This window comes from Chrysemys picta, chromosome 4 (genome assembly GCF_011386835.1).
Source record: "Chrysemys picta bellii isolate R12L10 chromosome 4, ASM1138683v2, whole genome shotgun sequence".
NCBI lineage: Eukaryota > Metazoa > Chordata > Testudines > Emydidae > Chrysemys > Chrysemys picta.
The window spans coordinates 32866079-32890416 of record NC_088794.1 but is presented as its reverse complement, the minus strand read 5'-3'; the positions used below and the strand labels follow the sequence as shown (position 1 = coordinate 32890416).

Genomic DNA, 24338 nt, shown 5'->3' with positions numbered 1-24338 from the left:
AATCCTAAACATCATATGTCTTACTTATAGGAACAACCACATATTAGTAAAACTGTTAGCTATCTTTAAATATTGCTTTTTAATAAATGGACAATAAGTTTTTAAAAGTCCATGTTTCATTTTCTGAGTTGTGTGGAGTTTTTGAGTAGGTTTTTTTTTGTTTGTTTGTTTGTTTTTTGGTGGATTTTTTGTGCGTTAAATATAAGGTTTAAAGAAACGGAGATTTATTTCAGAGTCCTGGTTTTCCTTGGCAGTGTACAGTTTGTCACTGCTAACGTTATTATTTACAACAAAATATAGCACTCTGATTATATACAATTTCATTTCAATTGGACTGAATTAGTTTATTTCCCTGTAACAACCAATTATCTGAAGAGAATGTTCCAAAAGGGGCCATCAAAGGTGCTTTATAAAAAATATGCAATTTGGGGGTTTGTTTAGCTTCTGCAGGCCTGACAGGAACTACCAGAGTTTGTAGAGAAATGCTAAAACCCAGGAGGCTCTGTGAATTTACCTATTCTTGTCTCATCCAGCTCCTATTATGTTAGCTACTTTAAGTAAAGATTATCAAAAGAGGTATCAAAAGGGGAAGGGCAGCTGACTTGATTTAGCACAGACAAGGTGGCTGAGGTAATATCTTTTATTGGCCCAACTTCTGTGGGTGAAAGAGACACGGTTTGATTCAGTTCATGCAGCCTTCTGTATCAATGGTGTGCTTCCAGAAAGCAGAAAAGGACAGTGCCCCACATAGCATGCTGATGAAGTAGAGATACCCTATTTGTGGAGCACTGCTTTAAAACAAGACTCCTCCAACTTTATCACTGGTAGACGACGTATTAATATAGAGCATCTAATAGAGAGCATCTCATGAACAGTCCCCACGACCCCACCATGTTCACAACTGCATGAATCACCTTTCTTCTCCTTTGTGATCTCATTAATATCTGTGTAGCTAAAACAAACTGCTTACATTAGGAAAGTATAATATGTATAGTTGTCATTTAACAGCTGGAAAAAAAGAAGAGCCAATACCATGTGACCAGCCAACTCTCCACAGACCACCAAGCAAGTAAGCGACCACGGATCACAATTTGAGAACTGCTGCTTTATGACATTACAAAAACAGCATTTCAGCAGAGAATTCAGAGGCACTTACGTGGCACTGCAGTGAGACTAGACAACCCTGCCCGTCCATTTTCAGTTTCATTTCAAGGAAAGAAAGTCCTTGGGGAATAAAGCCATCCGCATCTGGTACATTTTAATAAATAGAGAAAACTTCTAAATGTTATTGCAAAACCATTGGCTCTTGGCAATTCTTGGTTTCTGCATTGTGCAACCTGTATACCTCGTCAGTTGTGAGAACTGCAACATGATGCCAGTCTAGCCCAACTCATGCTAGATGTACAACGGGACCTATCCACTCTCAACTCACTGCTCCTCTCATTTTTTTCTCCACAGTTCAAAAACGTGTGTCTTTCACATGAGCATTTTATGGAGAGTTAAAGTTATGCTCTGGGGTACCCCTAAATCAGGGGTTCTCAAACTGGGGGCCGGGACCCCTCAGGGGGTCACGAGGTTATTACATGGGAGTCACGAGCTGGCAACCTCCACCCCAAACCCCACTTGCCTCCAGCATTTATAATGGTGTTAAATATATTAAAAGGTGTGTTTAATTTATTAGGGGGGGGTCACACTCAGAGGCTTGCTGTGTGAAAGGGGTCACCAGTAAAAAAAGTTTGAGACCCACTGCCCTAAATGATTCATGTTAATGACAGGGCAATACATAAAAGTCGCCACCAGCCTCCTTCTCCAAGACCCCAGCTATTTGTGCTAGGATCCATGGATAACTGCCAATTTCAAAGAAAATTTCCTGCAAGGGACAATTGTATAAATAAATTTGGGACCTGCCGGGGGATTGGAGGGGACAGTAGGACTCATTTACCCAAGACCTGTGTGGTGAATGTTAGCACTTAAACTTTACTGAGCAGTAGGTAGCTTATTACCCCCACCTGAGAGATGAAACAACAACAAAGATATAGACCAACATCTTCAAAACTGGTTACCAATATTGGGTCTCCAATTTGAGACCCACTATTGTCTGATATTCAGAAGTGCCGAGCACTCTCTGGACAGGTCTAAACTACGGGGTTAAGTCGACCTAAGTTATGTGAAAAACGTAGCTGGAGTTGATGTAGCTTAGGTCAACTTATTGCATGTCTACAGCACACTGGGTCAACGGAAGAAACTCTTCCATTGACTTACCTTATGCTCCTCATTCCGGTGGAGTACCAGAGTCGACAAGAGAGCGATCTGTGGTTGATTTACTGAGTCTTAACTAGACCTGCTAAATCAACCCCTGGTGGCTTGATCACTGCAGTGTCGATCCATGGTAAGTGTACACATGCCCTCAGATTCCGAAAATCAGGCTCAAGAAGTCTCAAGCTGAACACCCAAAAAATGAGCAACCCCACAAATCAGCAGCCACTTCTGAAAAACTGAGCGTTAAGTGCTGAGTTAGCTATGGCTAGGAACTTCAAAGGAGTCAAAGGCCTTGGCTACACTTGCGAGTTGCAGCGCTGTAAAGCCGCCCCCAGCGCTGTAACTCACTCCCCGTCCACACTGGCAAGGAATTTGCAGTGCTGTATCTCCGTGGTTGCAGCGCTGCATGTACTCCACCTCTCCAACAGGAATAGCGAGTATTGCGCTGCCACTGCAGCGCTGCAGCGCTAGTGTGGCCGCCCAATGCGCTGTGAATGGCCTCCAGAATTATTCGGCAGTATCCCACAATGCCTGTTCTAGCCACTCTGGTCATCAGTTCAAACTCTACTGCCCTGGCCTCAAGTAACCAACCATGTGACCGACCCTTTACATTCCCCGGGAATTTTAAAAATCCCCTTCCTGTTTGCTCAGCCCGGCGTGGTGTGGAGTGCTATCAGTGAATCTTTCCAGGTGACCATGCCTCCACGCGCCAAGCGAGCCTCAGCATGGAGCAATAGCAAGTTGCTGGACCTCATCAGTGTTTGGGGGACGGAAGCTGTGCTCCAGCCATAGGAATTACGATACCTTCGGGAAGGTATCAAAGGATGTGATGGAAAGGGGCCATGATCGGGGCGCCCGGCAGTGCAGGATTAAAGTGAAGGAGCTGCGGAGTGTCTACCACAAAGCCCGCGACGCAAACGGCCGCTCGGGTGCTCCCCCCGCGACCTGCCGATTCTATAAAGAGCTGGATGCGATACTTGGGGTTAACCTCACCTCCACTCCGAGCACCACCATGGACACTTCAGAGCTGGTGGGAGGAGGGGAGGGAGGAAGAGGAGAAGGAGGAGGAAAACGGGAGTGATGGTGGTGGGCCGGATGGAGACACCCCGGAATCCCTGGAGCCATGCAGCCAGGAGCTCTTCTCGAGCCAGGAGGAAGGTAGCCAGTCACAGCGGCCGGTACTTGGTGGAGGACAAACAGAAGAGCAGGTTCCTGGTAAGCGTTGTTTTTTTTTTTTTTTTTTTTTCCCCAGGAAGGAATTTTTTCGGTGCGGGCTCTTTGGGAGAGGAGGATTAGGCATGCATGCCTAGATGCAAAATAGTGCATTGATGTGGTTTATCACATCGCAGTAATTGGCCTCGGTAATCTCCTCGAATGTCTCATCCAGAACGTGTGCAATGCGCTTGCGCAGGTTTATCGGGAGAGCCACTGTGGTCCTTGTCCCAGCCAAGCTAACGTGTCCGCGCCACTGTGCCGCGAGGGACCATTGCTGCACACAGGCAAGCTGTATATGGGCCAGGGCGGAAGCCACATTGCAGTAGAAGACCCTCCCTTGCTCCCCAGGTCACCCTCAGCAGCGAGATATCATCCAGGACGAACTCCTGTGGAAAATGTTGGGACAGTGTTCAGTGTAGGTGCCCCCTGAAGCTGTTGGCTCTCCCCAAGGCACAGAAACCCAGAGGACAGTGCAGCCCTGAAACAATCAGTCCCCCTTACTCACCATTTTGAGGCTCCCGTGGGATATGTGTGCTCTGTTTCGGACGGGAAAATTATGCTATTGTGTAGAACCTGTGTGTTTTCTACTCCTTAAGTGTGGGGAGAATCATTACTCTGTCTGGTATAAACAATGCTGCCTCTGTTAAATGTTGCGTTTTGCCTATACAGCTGCATCAACCTTGAGACCTCAGCCATCCCTCTTATCGCCTGCTCAGAGATTGCAAAGACTCAGGAAGAGACCGCGAAAAAGCAAAGACAACATGCTGCAAGATGTGGCAATCTATTAAAGAGAATGAGAAAGCACAGGACTGGAGGGAGAGAGAAAGCAGGATCCACCAGGAAAACACAGTGCACCGGCGGCAAAGCACTGCGCACCGGCAGCAAAGCACTGATAGGCTCATAAGCATCCTGGAGCACCAAGCAGACGCTATCCAGGAGCTGGTAGCCATGCAGAAAGAGGAGCAGTACCGCAAACACGACCCCCCCCCACCCTTGTCCCAAAACTCTTTCCATTGTGCCCCGCTGTCACCTACAACCCACTTTCCCCAACTTCCGTGTTCTTCACGCCACCCGCTGCCTCCAACACCAGTATCTTCAACACCCAGCCCGGAGAACCACAACCCTTACCCTCTGCACTCAACCCCCATCACCATGCAGTATAGCTGTCTTGAAGTGCAGCACTCACTGCACAGCACACCAAACAGGACATCCGCGAATCTGTGATTGTACTGTTCCCCACTCCACCCCCTTGTTTCTTTTCAATAAATGGATTCTTTTGGCTTTGAAAACATTCTTTATTATTGCATAAAGTAAAAGACTCCTTAGCCCAGGAAATAAACAGGCACTGCAAGTCTGCTTGTCTGCTTAGCAGACATTGATTCCTAAAGATTGGAACTACTGCACTTCACTCCTGTGCAGGGCACCAGATATCACTGCTGGTTTTCAGTCTCAAATTGCTCCCTCAAGGCATCCCTAATCCTTGCAGCCCTGCGCTGGGCCCCTGTAATAGCCCTGCTCTCTGGCTGTGCAAATTCAGCCTCCAGGTGTTGAACCTCGGAGGTCCATGCCTGAGTGAAGCTTTCACCCTTCCCTTCACAAATATTATGGAGGGCACAGCACATGGATATAACCGCGGGGATTCTGTTTTCGGCCAAGTCCAGCTTCCCATACAGAGATCGCCAGCGGCCCTTTAAACAGCCAAAGGCACACTCCACAGTCATTCGGCACCAGCTCAGCCTGTAGTTGAACCGTTCCTTGCTGCTGTCAAGGCTCCCTGTGTAGGGTTTCATGAGCCATGGCATTAACGGGTAAGCGGGATCTCCAAGGATCACAATGGGCATTTCAACTTCCCCTACCGTGATCTTCTGCTCTGGGAAAAAAGTCCCAGCCTGCATCTTCCTGAACAGCCAAGTGTTCCGAAAGATGTGTGCGTCATGCACCTTTCTGGGCCAGCCTGTGTTAATGTCAATGAAACGCCCATGGTGATCCACAAGCGCCTGGAGAACCAAAGAGAAATACCCTTTCCGATTAACGTACTCGGATCCTAGGTGGGGTGGTGCCAGAATAGGAATGTGCGTCCCATCTATTGCCCCTCCACAGTTAGGGAACCCCATTTGTGCAAAGCCATCCACTATTTCCTCCACGTTACCCAGAGTCACGGTTCTTCTGAGTAGGATGCGATTAATGGCCTTGCAAACTTGCATCAACACGATTCCAACGGTCGACTTTCCCACTCCAAACTGGTTTGCGACTGACCGGTAGCTGTCTGGAGTTGCCAGCTTCCAGATTGCAATAGCCACCCGCTTCTCCACTGGCAGAGCAGCTCTCAATCTCGTGTCCTTGCGCCGCAGGGTGGGGGCGAGCTCCTCACACAGTCCCATGAAAGTGGCTTTTCTCATCTGAAAGTTCTGCAGCCACTGCTCGTCATCCCAGACTTCCATGACAATGTGATCCCACCACTCGGTGCTTGTTTCCCGAGCCCAAAAGCGGCGTTCCACGGTGCTGAGCATGTCCGTGAATGCCACAAGCAATTTCGTGTCGTACGCGTTACGCGGCTCGATAGCATCGTCGGACTCCTCACCCTCACTGTCACTTTGGATCTTAAGGAATAGTTCGACAGCCAAACGTGACGTGCTGGCGAGACTCGTCAGCATACGCCTCAGCAGTTCGGACTCCATTTCCCGCAGACAGATCGCGCTGTACAGAAACCATTGAAAGATGGCGCCAAAGGTGGACGGAAACAAAGGGATTTCTGGGATGCGAAGCGATGCATCACGGGGCATTGGGACAGGATCCAGAATCCCCCGCACCCATGCCCCCTTCCCACAACCCACGGCACCAGAATGGGAAAAGGTGCTCTGTGGGATAGCTGCCCATAATGCACCGCTCCCAATAGCGCTGCAATTGCAGCAAATGTGGCCACAACAGTGCGCTGGGCAGCTGTCAGTGTGGACAGACTGCAGCGCTTTCCCTACTCAGCTGCACGAAGTCAGGTTTAACTCACAGCGCTGTACATCTGCAAGTGTAGCCAAGGCCAAAGGGAGTTTTTAGGCATCCAACTTCCATTGAATTTCAATGGTATTTGGGCACCCAACCACTTAGGCTCCTCTGAAAATGCATAAATGTTTAACAGTGAGAGTATTTAACCACTGGAACAAATTACCAAGGGTCATGATGGATTCTCCATCACTGACCCATTTTTAAATCAATACTGGACATTTTTCTAAAAAAGATGTTCTAGGAATTATTTTGAGGAAGATTTATGGCCTGTGTTATACAGGAAGTCAAACTAATTGATCACAATGGTTCCTTACAGCCTTGGAATCTATGAAAACCCCAGCTTAAATCTTGAGGGAGACCTCCAGTCCTGCCACTAAAAAGCAGAAGTCCTTTACGTGCACCGCACTGCTGTGTGTAGTCCACTAAGTCACACTGCCTCATGGTAGCGAGTTGCCAGTTCACATGCAGACAGCTGTCTAGGAGGGAGCTTGGCACTATTACCAATAATGATGGAAAGAAAAAGTACCCTGAAAATGGTAAAACATCCGATTTTGATCTCAAGTCTCCATCAAAAAATTATCCCTATTCAGCACTGATTTGTCTACCACAGAGCAGGGTTTGATCTTTAATTTGCTCTCAGGAGCCAGCTGGCAAATTTCCAGTTCCACCCTGAAACTTTTAAAATCCTCATGGGATCATCATTCGGATCCCAAGAGTCTGTTTCTGTCCTCCATAGAGCCAGCAGCAGCCTGAAGTTGCTGCAGCTCCACACATTCCTGGTATAAAGACGGGTTTATTCAGGTCAGTGCAGGGACTGACCCCAGGATCTCTGGATATAAAGGTATGAGCTTCCACTGATTGAGATAAATGACAAGGTACAATTAGCTTGGAGGCAACCACAGAAACAAACATCTATGTGTGGTCTAACCAGCCCCTTAAAGAGGACAGAGCCACACGGTTGAAGTATGGGGTACGACAACATTGATCACTAGCTGCCAAATCTCTCCCCTTCCCTCCATAAATTAAGAATGGTTCAATCCAACGTGGGAGGTCACTGCCCTATACAGACACCTATCATCTCAAAGAGATATATCTGGACTATAGACTATTCCATATACAGCTGTGACCACCACATAGGAGTCTTCCTCCAGTATACAGTAGCCACCTGGATACCTGTGACTGTATCATACTTACAGCTAATTTAGAGAGAGTCCACTGTAAGAGCCAGCAGGTGGATGGACATACTGGGTATGTCTACACTGCAGTTAGACATCCGCGGCTGGCTTGTGCCAGCTGACTCAGGGCTCGCAGGGCTCAGGCTAAGGGGCTGTTTAACTGCGGTGTAAACATGCAGGACCAGGCTGGAGTCCAGGCTCTAGGACACTGCAAGGCAGGAGGGTCCCCAGAGCTCGGGGTACAGCCCAGGGATGAAAGTCTATACCACAGTTAAACATCCCCTTAACCCAAGTCTCACAAGCTCAAGTCAGCTGACACTGGCCAGCCTGGGTTTTTTTAACCATAGTGTAGACCAGGGGTAGGCAACCTATGGTACGTGTGCCAAAGGCGGCACACGAGCTGATTTTCAGTGGCACTCACACTGCCCGGGTTCTGGCCACCGATCCAGGGGCTCTGCATTTTAATTTAATTTTAAATGAAGCTTCTTAAACATTTTAAAAACCTTATTTACTTTATATACAACAATAGTTTAGTTATATATTATAGACTTATAGAAAGAGACCTTCTAAAAACATTTAAATGTATTACTGGCACGCGAAACCTTAAATCAGAGTGAATAAATGAAGACTCGGCACACCACTTCAGAAAGGTTGCTGAACCCTGGTGTAGACATACACATCATGTGTAATTTTAACCCCTTTTTAGGAGCCATTGGGCCATAAAGCATGACACGGTTAAACTTATCCATACAGTCAAGTTAATGTCAAGTTGCACTAATTGAAGGAGGCAATCTGTTACTCTAAACTCCCTTTCATTTGTATGGGACTTCACCAGGCTGCTCTAGAACTAGCTCATACGTTTCCAGAGGCTATGTTTTGGTTCCACACTTTTCAGTACATCTGTGAGAAGACCACATCATATGGGCAATTACAGATGGCAAAGCCATTTAGCTACAACAGGGGTCGGTAACGTTTGGCACGCGGCTCGCCAGGATAAGCACCCTAGCGGGCCAGGCCAGTTTATTTACCTACTGACGCGGCAGGTTCGGCCGATCGCAGCCCCCACTGGCCGCGGTTCGCTGTCCCGGGCCAATGAGTGCAGCGGGAAGTGGCGCGGGCAAGGGATATGCTGGCCGCCGACCCCTGAGCTACAAGGACTAGATGGAGACCATTTAAGGGTAGGACTTTGGAAGTGCCGGATTGCTCACTATACATGTCTTTCAAAGAGATTTAAATGAAAAACAGATTTGAATAACAGAAGCACCTCTGCATTTCCTGTGGCGTATCAAGGACTATAGTGTAATGCACAACAATACATTTGAGACATTACCTCACCCACCATTTGAGACAAAGACATCCTTGACATTCTCTCTGCAGCACTCTGCCCTCAACACCCTGGCCCTGAAAAGCTGCAATACCAGTGGTTCTCAAACTTTTTTTAACTGGTGACCCCTTTCACACAGCAAGCCTTTGAGTGCGACCCCCCCCCCCTTATAAATTAAAAACACTTTTTTATATATTTAACACCATTATAAATGCTGAAGGCAAAGCAGGGTTGGGGTGGAGGTTGACCGCTCGCAACCCCCCATGTAATAACCTCACTACCCCCTGAGGGGTCCCAACCCCCAGTTTGAGAACCCCTGTGCAATACCCTGTGTCTTTTATGAGAGATACTATATCATCAAGACAGTGTTGTGTAACACAAGGAAAATATATTTCCTACCAAGGTGGCTAGAACGCAACAATTTGTGCAGTCTGTTCTGGGCACTGGAATACTGTGTGTTAGAGGACCACATACAGCAGTGCCTAGGGGGCTATGGCATCCCTTTAACTTCTCTACTTTTGCAGTTTTAAATCATCATGCGGGACAGCATAGCATCTCTTTTACCATAGCTTGTTTTATACTGGTTTTATTCCCCTTTGTGGCAACATGTCCTTAAAAAAAACATGCAAACAACTTTATTATTCATTACAATAGCACCCAAGAGGCCCCAACAAGATCAGAACCCTGTTGCACGAGGCACTGTATATGCACATGAGAGAATCCCTGCCTTGAAGAGCTTACTATCTAAATAGACAAGACAAAGGCCGAGAGGAGAAAGAGAGGCATACAGAGGTGAGGTGACATGCCCAAGGTAACATGGCAGGTCAGTGGCAGAATCAAGAAATGAACTCAAGTCTCCCAAGTCCCAGTCCAGTGTGCTGTCCACTGGATCATGCTGATCAGAAACAAGCATACCATTTTCAAGCTTCTATTTGCTAAAGAAATTTTGTAAGCTAAATCTACCTATAGTTGTAGAACAAACTGTTCTACTCATTAAAAGGCAGGAACCTTTATCACTGAGTAGCAATCTGCCAAACCAAAAAGAATAAATAAGTTTTAAAAAATGGAATAGAAGAATAGAAAGTTATTTTGCTTCCTTCACATACAGTTGATATCTGAAACCCATACAAAGGAATCCTGCAGAGTTTAGTCTAGATCGGGGTAGGCAACCTATGGCACGTGTGCCGAAGGCGGCACGCAAGCTGATTTTCAGTGGCACTCACACCGCCTGGGTCTTGGCCACAGGTCCGGAGGGCTCTGCATTTTAATTTAATTTTAAATGAAGCTTCATAAACATTTTAAAAAACTTATTTACTTTACATACAACAATAGTTTAGTTATATATTATAGACTTATAGAAAGAGACCTTCTAAAAACGTTAAAATGTATTACTGGCATGCGAAATCTTAAATTAGAGTTAATAAATGAAGACTCGGCACATCACTTCTGAAAGGTTGCCGACCCCTGCTCTAGATTCATATATTCCAAGGCCAGAAGGGACCATTGTGATCATGTAAGTCTGTATAAAACTGGCACAGAACTTCCCCCCAAAATGTTACCTAGAGCTTATCTTTTAGAACAATATTCAGTCTTGATTTAAAAACTGATATTGATAGACAATTCACCATGACCCTTGGCAAACTGATCCAACAGTTAATTACCCTTACTGTTATCCTTACTGTTAAAAATTTAGTCTAGTCATGGATTACCGTATATATTCATTCATAAACCAGATTTTTTTAGTAAAAAAGAGAAGCACCAGAGACGGGGGTCGGCTTATGAACGGGTATAGAGAGGGAGAGGTGGGACACAGCCCCTCCCCCCAACCGAGGGAGCGAGAGGCAGCACAGCCAGAAGGGAAGAGGCGGGGCCAGAGTCTCTCCGCTTCTGGCCACGCTGCTCTTCTCCCAGCCTCTGAAGCAGCTGCAGCTCTGGGTCTGGTAGGCTGCAGCCGTGCTGCTCAGCCCCACCCCCAGAGCAGGCTGTGGCCGCGCTGCCCAGACCGCCAGAGCACGCTGAGGCCGTGCCGCCCGGCCCAGCCCGTTGGAACACGCTGCAGCCATACTGCCCAGTCTGGCCCGCCAGAGCAGGCTGCGGCCACGCTGCCCAGCCTGACGGAGCAACTCCAGCCAGGTCAGAGACATCCTCCCCTGGCCCTCCCCAGATAAGGTGGGAAAGGATGGGATGTGGAGAGTGTAGGGTACCTGGGCTAGGGGTGGGGTCATGTGGGGGGTGGTCACAGGGGTTACTCCCCTGACTCCCAGCTTCTCCTCCCGAAAAAAATTTCCCCACCAGTTGCTGTCCTGGCCTGTCAGGGTAAGCAGTTGGCGCGCCGGAACACTTTGTTTACTTAAGTTTACCTCCGTGCCTGCGGACGGTCGAGGTAAACAAACTATCTCGGCCCGCCAGCAGCTTATCCTGATGGCCCGGGAGCCAAAGTTTGCTGACCCCTGAATTATAGGGTCGGTTTATGAACGAGTTATAAAAAGTTTCCATTTTTACTTATCCATCTGGGGGGGGGGTCAGCTTATAAACGAACTGGCTTATGATCAAGTATATACGGTAAATAAGAAATTACCTGAATCTTGGCCCAAAACACAAATCAAATCTTTGGGTGTTCAAGAAGTTTGATTAACTCCTTCACCTGCAATTTGCTACTGCAGCCTTTGTCTAGCAGGGTAAGCCATCAGCATTCTTTGCAGTGTTGACATACTAATGGGCATTAAGGGGAGGGAGAAATAATACAGCCACACCAAAGTACATTCTACCAGCGCTCTGTGTACCAATATCTGAGGGCTTGTCTACACTTGAAATGGTACAGTGGCACAGCTGCGCAGCTATAGTGCTTCAATGTAGACCTACCTACACCAACAGGAGGGAGTCTCCCATCAGTTTAGGTAATCTACCTCCCCGAGAGATTGCCTACATCCAGGTTATGTCTATCCTACAAGTGATACAGTGGCACAGCTTCAGCTACACTGCTATAGCATTATAATGTAGGCATTTTCTATAGCGAAGGAAAGGGTTTTTTTTAGTCGCTGTAGCAAATCCATCCCCTCAAAGGGAAGTAGCTAGCTTGACGGAAGAATTCTTCCATCAACACAGCTGCGTCTGCAGCATGGGTTAGGTTGGGTCAGTATAACTAAGTCTCTCAAGGGTGTGAACTGTTCACACCACGATCGATGTAGCTGGGTCAAGCTAGCTTTTTAACAGAGACCAGGCCTGAGACAATATCCAAGCACTTTTTTTTGGTTGACTGGCTGTTTTGTTTTTTTTACATTATTTTTTAATTTACCTTTCACTGTTTTGGCTGGCCCCACTGCAATATCATTCAAAAGGCTACTTCAGTAGTATTTCTGGTCATTCTGAAATCAGGGAATCCCAGACATCTCACGGAAAACACAGTTCTCATGAGATTTCCATCTCAGTCTTCTAGGCCAAAAAGTTTTGGATAAGCATCTGAATGTTGGTGGGTTCTTATCCAAATCAAACCCAATCCATGAACTAGCTTGGAAAAAATCCATTCACTAGCAGCAACCAGGAAGCTTTCCTGAAATACCTGGGGAAACGCTCACAAGCCCAAGATCTCAACACTTGCAAAAATAAAGCCTTTCGCTTAAAAAAATTAAGTCTCTAGCCTTTCTGCTTGCAAAGGCAATCTTCCTAATATGAATTAATACAGCACTGTCCTCTGGAGACTGCATATATATATTCCAGAAGAGAGATCCACAGCATAGAAATCAGTTATCTCAAGCATGGTCAGAAAATGGTAAATATTTTCACATAAAGTGGGGGGAGGGTAAATTTTGTCATGGAAACTCTTCGGTTTAAACAAAAAAAAAGTCAGTTCTGTCAAAAACCCAGGAAGTTTTTAATGAAACATTTTTTATGAAAATTTGTGTTATGCAAATATAGTTTTTAATTTGGAAAAAAGTTTTCCAACAAAACATTTCAACCAGCTCTACACCACTGCCTGCCTCTGCTGCAGTTCATAGCTCTCACAAGCAGAAACCATTTGCAGCAGCCAAGAAGATATGAAGTTTGATTTGGAGAAAAGGAAGAGAAACACCTACCAGCAGCCAACAGGTATAAACAAGGGGAGGAGAATCAGCAGATTTATTAGACATCCAATTAGGAATCCTGGAGCCTGTTAGCATCATACTCTGTGTTACAATAATGCCTAGAAGCCCAAACTGAGATCACAGCCTTATTGTGCTAGACACTGTACTCATACATCGTAAGAGACAGTCCCTACCCAAAAGAGTGTACAATTTAAAGACAAGACAAGACAAAGGAAGTATCTCTATTTTGCAGATGGGGAACTGGGGCACCAAGATTAAATTATTTGTCCAAGGTCACACACGGAGGCTGTAGCAGAGCTGTGAATTAATCCCTGCTCTCCTGGGTCTCAGCCCAGTACCTTAACTATACGACTATCCTTCCTCCCCTAGTCCCCCAGGTAAACTTTATGAACATCACCCTTCAATTCCCTAATAGCTGGGGGTTGGGTGGACTTGGCTTCTCACAAGGGTGACCCTGCTGGTACCTCTGGACTTGTCTACACTGCTAAAAAAGGTGCGTTCTCTACCTTGGGATAACTAACTCGTGTGACCTGTCACCAGGTAAAAACAGAGTGAAGACAAGACACTTTAGTTTCACCATGGCATAAATTCACTGAGGTCAACCCCAGGCTAGGGTATAGGGCTGACCTCAGAGAGTTTACCTCACGGTACAACTAAAGTGCCCGGTCTTCGCTCTGTTTTTACCTGGAATCTTTGTCTGTATTCATCACTGCAGTGCCTCCTTATGGCTGCATCTGGGGAATCTCTCTGCCTGGTAATGCCCCCTTCCACCTCTCATTCACACTGACACCCCCACACACACACACACACACACACACTCCAGAAGTTGCAGTTCTTCCTCTTCAGGGCTTGGGCCTCCAGCTGGGTCATTATAGTTTTCCCCTTCCGGGGTATCAAAGTCTCACTGGACTGGTTGACCAGGTATAGTTCCCAGCATTCCTCTAACTCACAGCTATGCCACTTCCCCCAGTGGCTAGTAGGGGATCCCGGACCTACCTGCTAGTCTGGGTTCCAGCTCAGGGACCCTCAAATCAGCAGCCAAGGTCTGTGTCATCTGAAATCTGACTGCTGTTTCTCTGAGTCTTTTCCTACTCCACCACTAGCAGGCTTCTGCTTCACCATCCTTCTGGGTAAATCCTTCCCACAGGGTGAGGATCCTAGGGCACTCCTCTCCCCCGGGTTTCCTCCTTTCCCACTCTAAACCCAGAGTGACTGCAAGCTGCCATACTGCCACCTTCTTCTGCCCTCATTGCTTGACCTTATACCAGCCCCACTTGCTCCTGCTCAGCTAGGAGCCATCCTCAATCAGGAATCACTTATTAAGTCTAAGCCTCCCTCTCTGGGGGTCTATCAGGTTACTTGGTCCCTTCTGAGTCTCATTAACCCTTTCACACCTGAACACCCCATCACACCTGATTACAGTTCACACACATTAGTTATCACATGGTAAAGAACACCCTCCCTCCCCCCTTTTCTTTTTGTGTGTGTGTGTACTGCGCGCGCGCAGTAAAGACAAGGCCAGTCTCTATCTCTCAAATCCCATTTGTATCTAGCATGAGCCAAGCCATTCACACATCCCGTGTCAGAGCATGGCAAGTAAGCATACCACACCAGTAGACAGCACAGTACTCGAGCTGTGTGTGCACTGTTTAGGTTAGGAGCTAAGCCAAGTCGTCTGTTGTGTTCTGGAAGGAAACATGGTGTTGGTCTAATTAATTGCCACAGAGGAATAATGTGAAGAATTTTGTGGTAAATCTCAGTCTTGAGCTTTAAGTACAAAAGTAGCCATCAAAATCCTCTAAAATAAATGTTATTTTAAGAGTTTAGGAATTTTCCTTTTAAAGCTATAACCAGTTGTTTTGTTTTTATGTTTTAATTTACCTCTTGATCCTTTCAGATGACTCTTTTACAAATTATTTGCCTAATTTGACTGTTTTTCCTTATTTCATAAACAAGAGAAATAATCACACTGCTGTCAAATCCTCTTATGCAGAGAAAACACAGAAGTAGCAGGAGACAAATGGAAGAGCTTAGAAAAGGTCCCATCTCAACTTCAGATGTTGCAGTTTCCTCCAGATACAAAGAGGAGAGAGAAACAGTCTATTATTCTCTTTCAGGTTTGCTATGACACACACAAGGTTTTTTTCTGTCCACAGGCTTGCCACCTGTACAAACAGCCAGGCCTACCATTGTTATATCTCAACACACCCATCCGCCTTAGTCACATGAAAGGAAAGTGAAATTTAACACAAAGCTTCCATACATCCTGGAAGATTTGTGTCTGAAATCACAGATACAAAGGACAAGACATTCCATGGGAAGGACCTTAGGCCTGGCCTACACTAAAAAGTTAGGTCGACCCAGCATGATCTACACCCCGAGCAATGCAGTTAAGCTGACCTAGGTCTGTGTGTAGACAGTGCTAAGTCGACAGAAGAATTCTTCCATCAACCTAGGGCTTGTCTTCACTAACAGGGAAATCGACTAGAGAGCGTCTCCCGACAACGCAGCGCAGTGAAGACACCGCGGTAAGTCAACCTAAGCTACGTTGACTCCAGCTACATTATTATTCATCTAGCTGGAGTAGCATAACTTGGGTTGACTTACCCCGGTAGTGCAGACAAGCCCCTAGCTACCACTTACCAGGAGGTGGATTACTTATGCCTATGGGAGAACCCCTCCTGTCAGCATAGATGGTGTCTACAGTGAAGCACTACAGCTGTGCAAATGCAACTGTGCTGCTGTAGCATTTCAAGTGTAGACAAGCCCTTATACAGAGGGAGCAAGATACCTACACAGGAAATGACAATTACCATTTATATTATAGTAACACCTAGAGATCAAAACCAAGATGCCCAGTGTGATATGCACTGGTTACACACATAGTAAGGGATTGTCACCACCCTGAAGGGCTTATGATCAAATAGACCAGAGAGACAAAGTGTAAGAGAAACCAAATATTGTTACCCCGTTTTACAGCTGGGGAAGTGAGGCACAGAGATTAATCAACTTGCAGTCACATGCAGTCTATGGCTCAGCCAAGAATTGAACCCAGATCTTCAAAATTCTACATCAAGTGTCAGCCATACAGCCATCCTCTCTCTCTTTTTGGGCTGAATAAGATTAGACCTTTTTGCTGTTGAATAGTCTTCCAAACGAACATTCACATGGTACTATGAGACCTATGTTCTTTATCGTGGCAAATGGAAGAAGAAATATTTTAGTCACTCTAACTTCCTGGCCCCTTGACAACCTCTTCAGAGACACTAAAAAATTAGGAGGACTCAAGGATGCATAGCTAAAATAATCCAAAACTGAGGTTCACTGAGGATATAAACAGCAGGGCACAGAATGGGTTAAAACCTACCCATCACCAAAAACAATTCTTCACAAATACACTATTTCTGCAATGCCTACAAGAACTAGCTTACTAAACTGCCTAGTTATCTATGGGTTTGTCTACATGGTGCATTAGTCCACACTAGAGGGATGTAAATTCTAGTGTGCACTAGTGTGTTGCACATGAGCTAGCCATGTGGCCCCTACTGGTGTGCACCAAAAGTTCCCTAGTGTGCTTTAATATAGCCCCGTTTCAAACCGTACTACATTAACGCGCACTAAGGAACTTTCAGTGAATGTCAGCAGGATCACACAGGCCCATTAAGGCACAACACTCTGGTGCATACTAGAATTTACACCCCTCTAGCACAGATTAATGCATCGTGTACACAAGCCCTATTTTATTTCTCTCATGAGTCAATTGCTCATCTCTATGGAGGGAATCAACCAAATTTTGGAAGGGCGTTGTACAAGGATGTGAAAATAATTCTGGGAAGTGGTATCAGAGAAAAGAAAAGGCTGAATTGGAGAGAGGTGCATTATGTTTTTACATTAAAAATGTGCAAACTAAGAAGATGCATGACAGTCACCATCCTGATCATTCTGGTTTGTATGCATCCTTTTCCTCCACCCTTCATGTGTGTGGCTTTTAGGCTGTTTTCACTGCTAAAAGACAGATCTTTACCTCAATGTAGCTAGGTCAGATAAATCCCAGGTGAGGGGAAGGGATTGTAATGAATGACCAGCTACACGGAGATAAAACTTGCTTTGTCTTCACTAAGATTTTACATCAAGATAGCTAACTTGATGTGAAAAACCACACCTCTTTTACCACTGAAGACAGAGCCTTGTTTTACACTTAAAATTTAGATCAATCTATCTACTTCATTCATGGGTGTGAAAAATTTACACCCCTGAGCACCTTATTTAAACTGAACTAACCCCTGATGTCAAAAGAAGAATTCTTCCATTCACCTAGCTGCCGCCACTTGAGGAGGTGCATTATCTACATCAACAGGAAAAAAAACTCCTTCCATCAACGTAGGAAGCATCTATGCCATGGCACTGCAACTCTGCCACTGTAGCTCCTGTAATATAGACATGCCCATAGTCTTGGACTACACACCTCTCAGAACAGGAACTATGCCTCCTTTGGTGTTTTGAAAACACCTAGCACATTTCGGGGGATACTGTATTCCAAATAACATCTAACTCTACACAGTAGCCTGGGAAAGGAAGTATGTCATAGGGCTCCCCCACCTGGAATGCCCTCCAGTGGCAGGCTGCAGTAGTCAAACATCCCTGCCTCAATTTCCCCTCCTTCAGAGTCTTCAGTAACTCCAGGTCAGGCTCTTTTGCTTCAATCATACCCCTTCTTGGGACCAATTTATTACAAAAACAGTGTCAATAGTCCAAAACAAAAATTCCCCAAATAAGTCCATTTATCACTCCCTGTGCATGTAGTCATTAAAAGCACACAACACCTAGTCCTGCGACTCTGGCATCTTCTGCCAAACCTGAGCTCTTCAGTCCTCTCCTGTTTTTACCATAACAGTCACGCCAATGACTCCAGCTGTAGTACAACCGTGCTCTTCCCAGCAAGAACCGCCTCCCACAGCCTCTCTGCTGGGAGTTCATCCTCACCAGGGGAGCATCTCTTACTCCTCCCAGCCCTCTCACCATTCTCCTAGGTCCAGCTCTCCAGTGTGGAGATGTCAGCTGATATGTATGTTCCTCTGCTGTTCTCCTGCCTTCAGCCTTCCCCAGGAACCTCCTACAGCTTCCTTCAAGGACTTCCTGATCGTTGACTGCTCTCGCCTACCAATCTCTCCTGACTCTCTCAGGCTGTTGTCAAGCAGCTCTCACATGCCTCTTTTCTTAACTGAACCAGGCAGTTCTGATTCACTGGATCTCTCTTCCCTCTAGGGCTCAGGAACCCTCTCTTTTAAGCCTAACTGGAGTCAGCTGACAAGTCACAGATGCACTGGCCTCTTCCCACAGGGACAAAGTGAATAGTGTACCAATTGATGTAACAAGGGAAAATTAAATAGGCAGGAAGCAATTAATACAGATTAAACAAACATCAGAAGTTGGAGATGGTAAAGACCCATCAGTTCATCTATTCCATCCATTTGCCACTGCAATGTACTAGTTGATAGTTATGTACCACTGCACTCTGATGGATGGAATCAGACTTGGCCAAGTGTTCGCGTGATATGTCTCCCTCTAGTGGCTGCCCTATAAAAATAACCTATAAGCTAATACAGTTAGAGATTTCAGTTCCCTTTGTTCAAATTACAGAACCTTGTTTTTGGATTAGGTATTCCTGAATTCTTATCTCCATAGTACAAGTGGCTTAATTATTACTTATTATTTATATTAGTTGGCAAATAGTGGTTTATGTTTGAGGCTAAAGAGTCATAGCTTATGTTTTTAACCTGTCAATGTGCCAGTTATTTTTAAGTCAGGCACAATTAAATTGCATCAATATTAAAAAAAAAAAAAAAAAAGCCCTGAAGCAGATTATAAAAGAAAATGAAAGCTACTCAGGGACTGACTTTGTCCCTTTCAAAGATCTTTCCCCCCTAGGTACATACAATAATAGCAAAACACAGAAGCAGACATCTACCTTCTTGGATTACAACAAGGGCTTATGAAGGCTATTTAACCAACACATTTACATGCAAGAGGGGACCAGCTGTTCTTTCTACATGTTTAAGATGAAAGACTTCTTTCAACAAAAATATTATGACCCACATTTAGGTCTTATGCAATTAATCCCAAAAACAAAAGACATCTTAAATCCCATTAGTAAACTGTAGAAAAAGTGAACATGTGTGTCTGCACACAGATATTACACAATCCCTCTCCAAGCCTACTTCTCATTTGAAGCAGTCTGAAAAAGACAAAGTGAAGTGTCAACATATTGTCAGACTGCAGCAAAAAACAGATACCTATGGTCCTTCCCACTCCCCTTCTGCACCTTCGCTATAGTTTTTAAACTGGATCATGAAGACATTTTTATTCATTTTTGGTTTTGTAAAACCCATTTTCTCCCCTTTAACAAAAAATCAAAATTTGGAGCATAAAGTACTCAACAGTAGCCCTTTCAAAATAATCACTTTGAAATAAATAGATATTTTGACTAAATGGTTTTTGTTTGGATTTTAAACACCCCAGGATTGTTTGCAACCTCAATATTGCAACTTTCTGCTAGTGTAGAATTGCAAGGTGAAACTGACCAATTTATTTCATTGTCCAAGAGAAGTAAGATGCAAAAGTAAACAGCATCAGGAGTAAAAGGGAATTTAGACATTTGTTCTAGATTTAATAATCTTGTTGCTCCCATCCCCTTCACCTCTGCCCCCAAAATCTACTCATCTCCATCTAGGATTACCAATTTTCTAATTGCACAAAACCGAACACCCATGCCCCACCCCTTCCCTGAGGCCCTGCCCCTGTCCCACCCCTTCTCTGAGGCTCCCCGCATTCACTCCAAGCCCCTCCCTCCGTTGCTAGCTCTCCCCCCCACCACTCACTTTCACTGGGCTGGGGAAGAGGGATAGGGGTGCGGGAGGGAGGGAGTGCTCCATCTGGGGTTGTGGGCTCTGGGGTGGGGCTGAGGGGTTTGGGGTGCAGGAGCAGGCTCAGGGCTGGGGGTTGAGGTGCAGGAGGGAGGCAGGCTTTGGGGTGGGGCCAGGGATGAGCGGGTTGGGGTGCAGGAGCGGGCTTCAGGCTGGGGTCGAGGGGGTTGGAGTGCGAGAGGGGGATCAGGGCTGGGGTAGGGGGGTGGGGTGCGGGCTCTGGGAGGGAGTTAGGGTGCAGGAGGGGGTTTCCAACCTTGGGCAGGGGATTCTGGTAGGAGTGCGGGGTCTCAGAGAGTATGGGTGCGGGAGGGAGATCAGACCTGGGGCAGGGGTTGGGGTGCTAGTGGGGGGTGCAGGGTCTGGGAGGGCGTTAGGGAGGGGAAGGGGGTTCTGACCTGGGGCAGTGGGTTTGGGGTGCGGGCTCCGGCCAGGCAGCTTCCAGTCTGCAGCACAGTGGGGCTAAGGCAGGCTCCATCCTGCTCCCAGAAGCAGCCGGCATGTCCAGCCCCTCGGTGAACTCACAGCCAGGCAGCTCTGCGGAAATGTCCACATTTCCCGCACCCTCAGGCACCACCTCCGCAGCTCTGGGGGCGGGGACAGCACGCAGAGCTTCCCTGATCCCCGCTGCGTCTAGGGGCCGGACATGCTGGCCTCTTCCGGGGAGCTCCGCAGAGCCAGGGCAAGCCGGGAGCCTGCCTTAGCCCTGCTGCGCCACCAACCGGACTTTCAGCAGCCTGGCCAGTGGTGCTGACCGGAGCTGCCAGGGTCCCTTTTCGACCAGGCATTCTGATCGAAAACCAGACGCCTGGTGACACTATTTCCATCCTCACTCGCTGCTTCCATCTGCAACATGGCTCAGCAGACCCACTCAATTTTCTTGTCTTTTCTGCTGTGAGTGCTAATTGTGATTGGGAAACTAAGAACTGGACTCAAATCACCAACTCATTTCACTGAGCAGCCATTGACCAGAAGTCATTACCTTCTATCACTTTCCTCTTGCTCACCTTACAAATGGAACATGAAGCATTAAAGCAACTGCACATATTTTATTTAATCAATATTCTCATCATTTGAAAACAACCAACTTCCTTCATGTTTTACTTGAAGGCAATAAAGGAGTCTAAATCCTCTCAAGAATGTGTTGCACTGATTGCAACATGATATTGTTTTCCTTTATAAGGCTTCAGTATGTTATATTTACACACTTAACATAGTAATGATGAGCAAACACTTGACATCTTAATTACTAGCTATTCCTTTGAGGTCCCTTAAATCAAAGCTTTCACGGAGTAAAAATCTTGATTCATACAGTAATAATCCAAACATACCACAAAACAGCATAACATAAAAGGGAAAACATCCATGAACGGCAGTATACTAGTTAATCCATATATTTCACCCTCTAGGAACACCACACTATAAATACAAACACATGATACATTTTGGGGCTGCTTAGAAGCCTCTCTAAGATGCTATTCTTGTCACTAATGAGGTGCAGAACGGACTATTAAAGACGTTTTAAAAAATAACACATTGTTTTTAAATCATCTAAACTCATCCTAAGCAGGGTAATGTCTAAATTGTATGGAGACACATGAAGCTATCCTCTCCAAAATTAAATGAGTTACAAGCATCCATGAAATGCAGACTCAACCCTACAGCGTAAGTTTTATTAGAAAAAGAGAAGTAGGATTTAAATTAAACTTTACCCTATATCATAAAGCTACTTCTCTCTTTACTGACGCAGGTTGTTGCCAAGCAATGTATTATGAACGTGTGAGCAAAATCTGACCAAGCAGAGTGGATAAAAATCAATTATTTAAAAAAAAAATTGGATTTTTTTTATTTAAATCGGATTTTTTTGATAAAATGCTTTTTGAGGAAAAAAGATATCTAAAGATAGTTTTAATTAAGATATATCTTTGACTTATAATGTCTCATAATGGAATGGGGATTATAAATTCTAATTCTATCGTATGAAACAATATATTCACGTAATGTTTTAAGAAAAGTTTTGTAAATGAGTTACAATAGTTCATGTATTAAGGACCCAATCTTATGGGGCTCCAGGGGCTTCTGTATAGATTATTTAGGTTAATCTTTCTATCTACCCAAAGGGGCTCCGTGCTCAGTCTAGAAGATACCATCAGAGATGCTTAGTTTTGCAGTTCTCAAACTGTGGATTTGTGTCTCCAGAGATAACATGCTTGTTAACAGCAAAAATGTTTTTAAATAAATAAATAATATATAGAGGTGAGAAATAACAGACCTCAACCCTATTGTCCCTCTTCAAATTTGTGTACAGAGTAAATCCCTTACCTCTCTCCAAAAGTTTCAAAAAGTTCAATGAATAGAAGATTGTTGGGGGTGACACAGATCTGGACAAGGGAACAACTGGAGACAAATGTGAGAAGGGAGGGACAGGCAGTAGAGTCAAAAGTGAAACTGTTTGAGCAGCATATTCTAGAAGTCTTGAGGACTTTCTGAGTGTAGCCTTCATTGATTTGAGATCTACCATACCATTCTCTCACTAGAAGGGAAAACCTATAATGGCAGCAGGCCATAAAAGAGACCCAGTTTGCGAATAAGAACTATTCAAGAAATATATGTTTGCTGATGATGTTTTAAGGAAAGTCACACCAGTGAACTGGTGGAAGTCACTTAAGCACTTGGATTCAGAGACTGCTGAAGTGATAATCTCACTTTTAACAGAAGTAGCTTCTTCTGCCAGTGCAGAAAGAATATTTTCTTCCTTTGGACTAGTCCATTTAGGGTGACCAGATGTCCCGATTTTATAGGGACAGTCCCGATTTTTGGGTCTTTTTCTCATATAGGTTCAAATTACCCCCTACCCCCTGTCCCGATTTTTCACACTTGCTGTCTGGTCGCCCTAAGTCCATTCCAAATTGAAAAATTGTTTGGGACCTGAAAAAGCAGGAAAGCTTGTTTTTCTTTGCCAGATTATGAACAAACAGGAAAATGAAAGTGAAGACAACTGAGTTAGCTGCAGAAGCCAATATTTTAAGTTTCTCATGTTGACTCGGCTGACATAGTCGATTTAATTTTTTTTTTAATATTTCATTTAAATATTTTAGTTAAACAATTTTAACAAAAACAAACCTGATTTTAAAAACTTGAATGTTTAACTAAATTCAAAAATGCATATGCTTGTTTTGTTAAAATATTATGTTTGCTGTTGAAGAAAAAAATCCAGAATATATAACATTATTGTTTTAGTTAAATAAAACAATTTAAATGTCTGTCTGGTGATCTTCTCCTCCTAATACAGCATGGCAAGAAAATCCTCCAAATATTAATGTTTAACCTGTTGAATTGGAGATATTTATGAAGTCACTGGGAGGTGAACTATCTGCTTCAATTACCTTTGGTAAATGAAATAACCAAACAATCATTCATTTTCTGATATAGCTGTAAAACTAATCTGAAAAGTTTTCAAAATAAATCACTTTAAAAATGTATAGTGTGTACCTTCTAAAAATAAAACCTACATCTGTCTCTGAGTTGTGAAGAATATGTATTAAGGTCATAACAACCAACCAGAATGCACTTTTATGCAGGGGTGAAAGTAAGATGGTACGGGCCAGTACGGCATACCAGTAAAAAGTGACTGCCAGTACCGGCCCATACCGCCTTACTTAAAGCGCTGCCGGGTCCCCCGAGGGGGGAGTGCAAAAGGGGAAGTGACGTTAAAGCACTACCGCGGCAGCGCTTTAAGTAGGGTCCTTAAAGCGCTGCTGCAACAGCGCATTATCGTTGCTGCCCCTTTTGCCCTGCCCCCTGGCTGCCGGGGGGGGCGCGGCGCAAGAGGAGCAGCTGCCTGGGGCCAGCGATTTAAAAGGACCCGGTGCTCTGGCTGCTGCTGCAGTAGAGGCACTGGTGGCCAGAGCCCCGGGCCCTTTAAATCGCTGCTGGAGCCCTGGGCGGCGCGGGCCAGGCAGCGTGGAAGGGCTGGCTGGGATGCTAACCCCCAGCCCCGCCCCTTCCGAGGGGAGGAGAGGGGCGCGGAGCCAGCCCCTGTACTGGTAAGTTTTACTTTCACCCCTGCTTTTATGTAGAAATCCATGAGTAAATCGAGTCTTCCTGACTAGTGATTTAAATCACGATTTAAATCAATTTGATTAAATCAAATCCACCCTGTGACCAAGTATTGCTTTTGTCTTCCAAATACCGGGATTCTTAATCTGCGGGTAACATGCTTTTTATTCAGCAGAAGGGTTAGCTGGTTACGGCTAGCTAATCACCCTTAACTAGTTTTGCTGGCATGAGATGAGGATCTGCCTGATGGTGGAGCAGCTAGTTTCCATAAGTGAGATGCCCACTTGGCAGCCAATTCTTG

General features: G+C 45.3%; 1 protein-coding gene across 7 annotated transcripts in view; it reads right to left on the bottom strand.

The window, feature by feature from the left end:
- The window catches only part of LRP5 (LDL receptor related protein 5), a 266220-nt gene that overhangs the window by 219977 nt on the left and 21905 nt on the right, over positions 1-24338 (bottom strand). The window contains exon 1 of one of the 7 annotated variants that reach the window (XM_065591996.1): positions 14052-14230. The exons of the other annotated variants lie outside the window; for them this stretch is intronic. Coding sequence (XP_065448068.1) covers positions 14052-14109 — 58 coding nt within the window. The 5' untranslated portion in view covers positions 14110-14230. Of the gene's footprint in view, positions 1-14051; positions 14231-24338 lie in introns of those variants that run through there. 7 annotated transcript variants of the gene reach the window in all.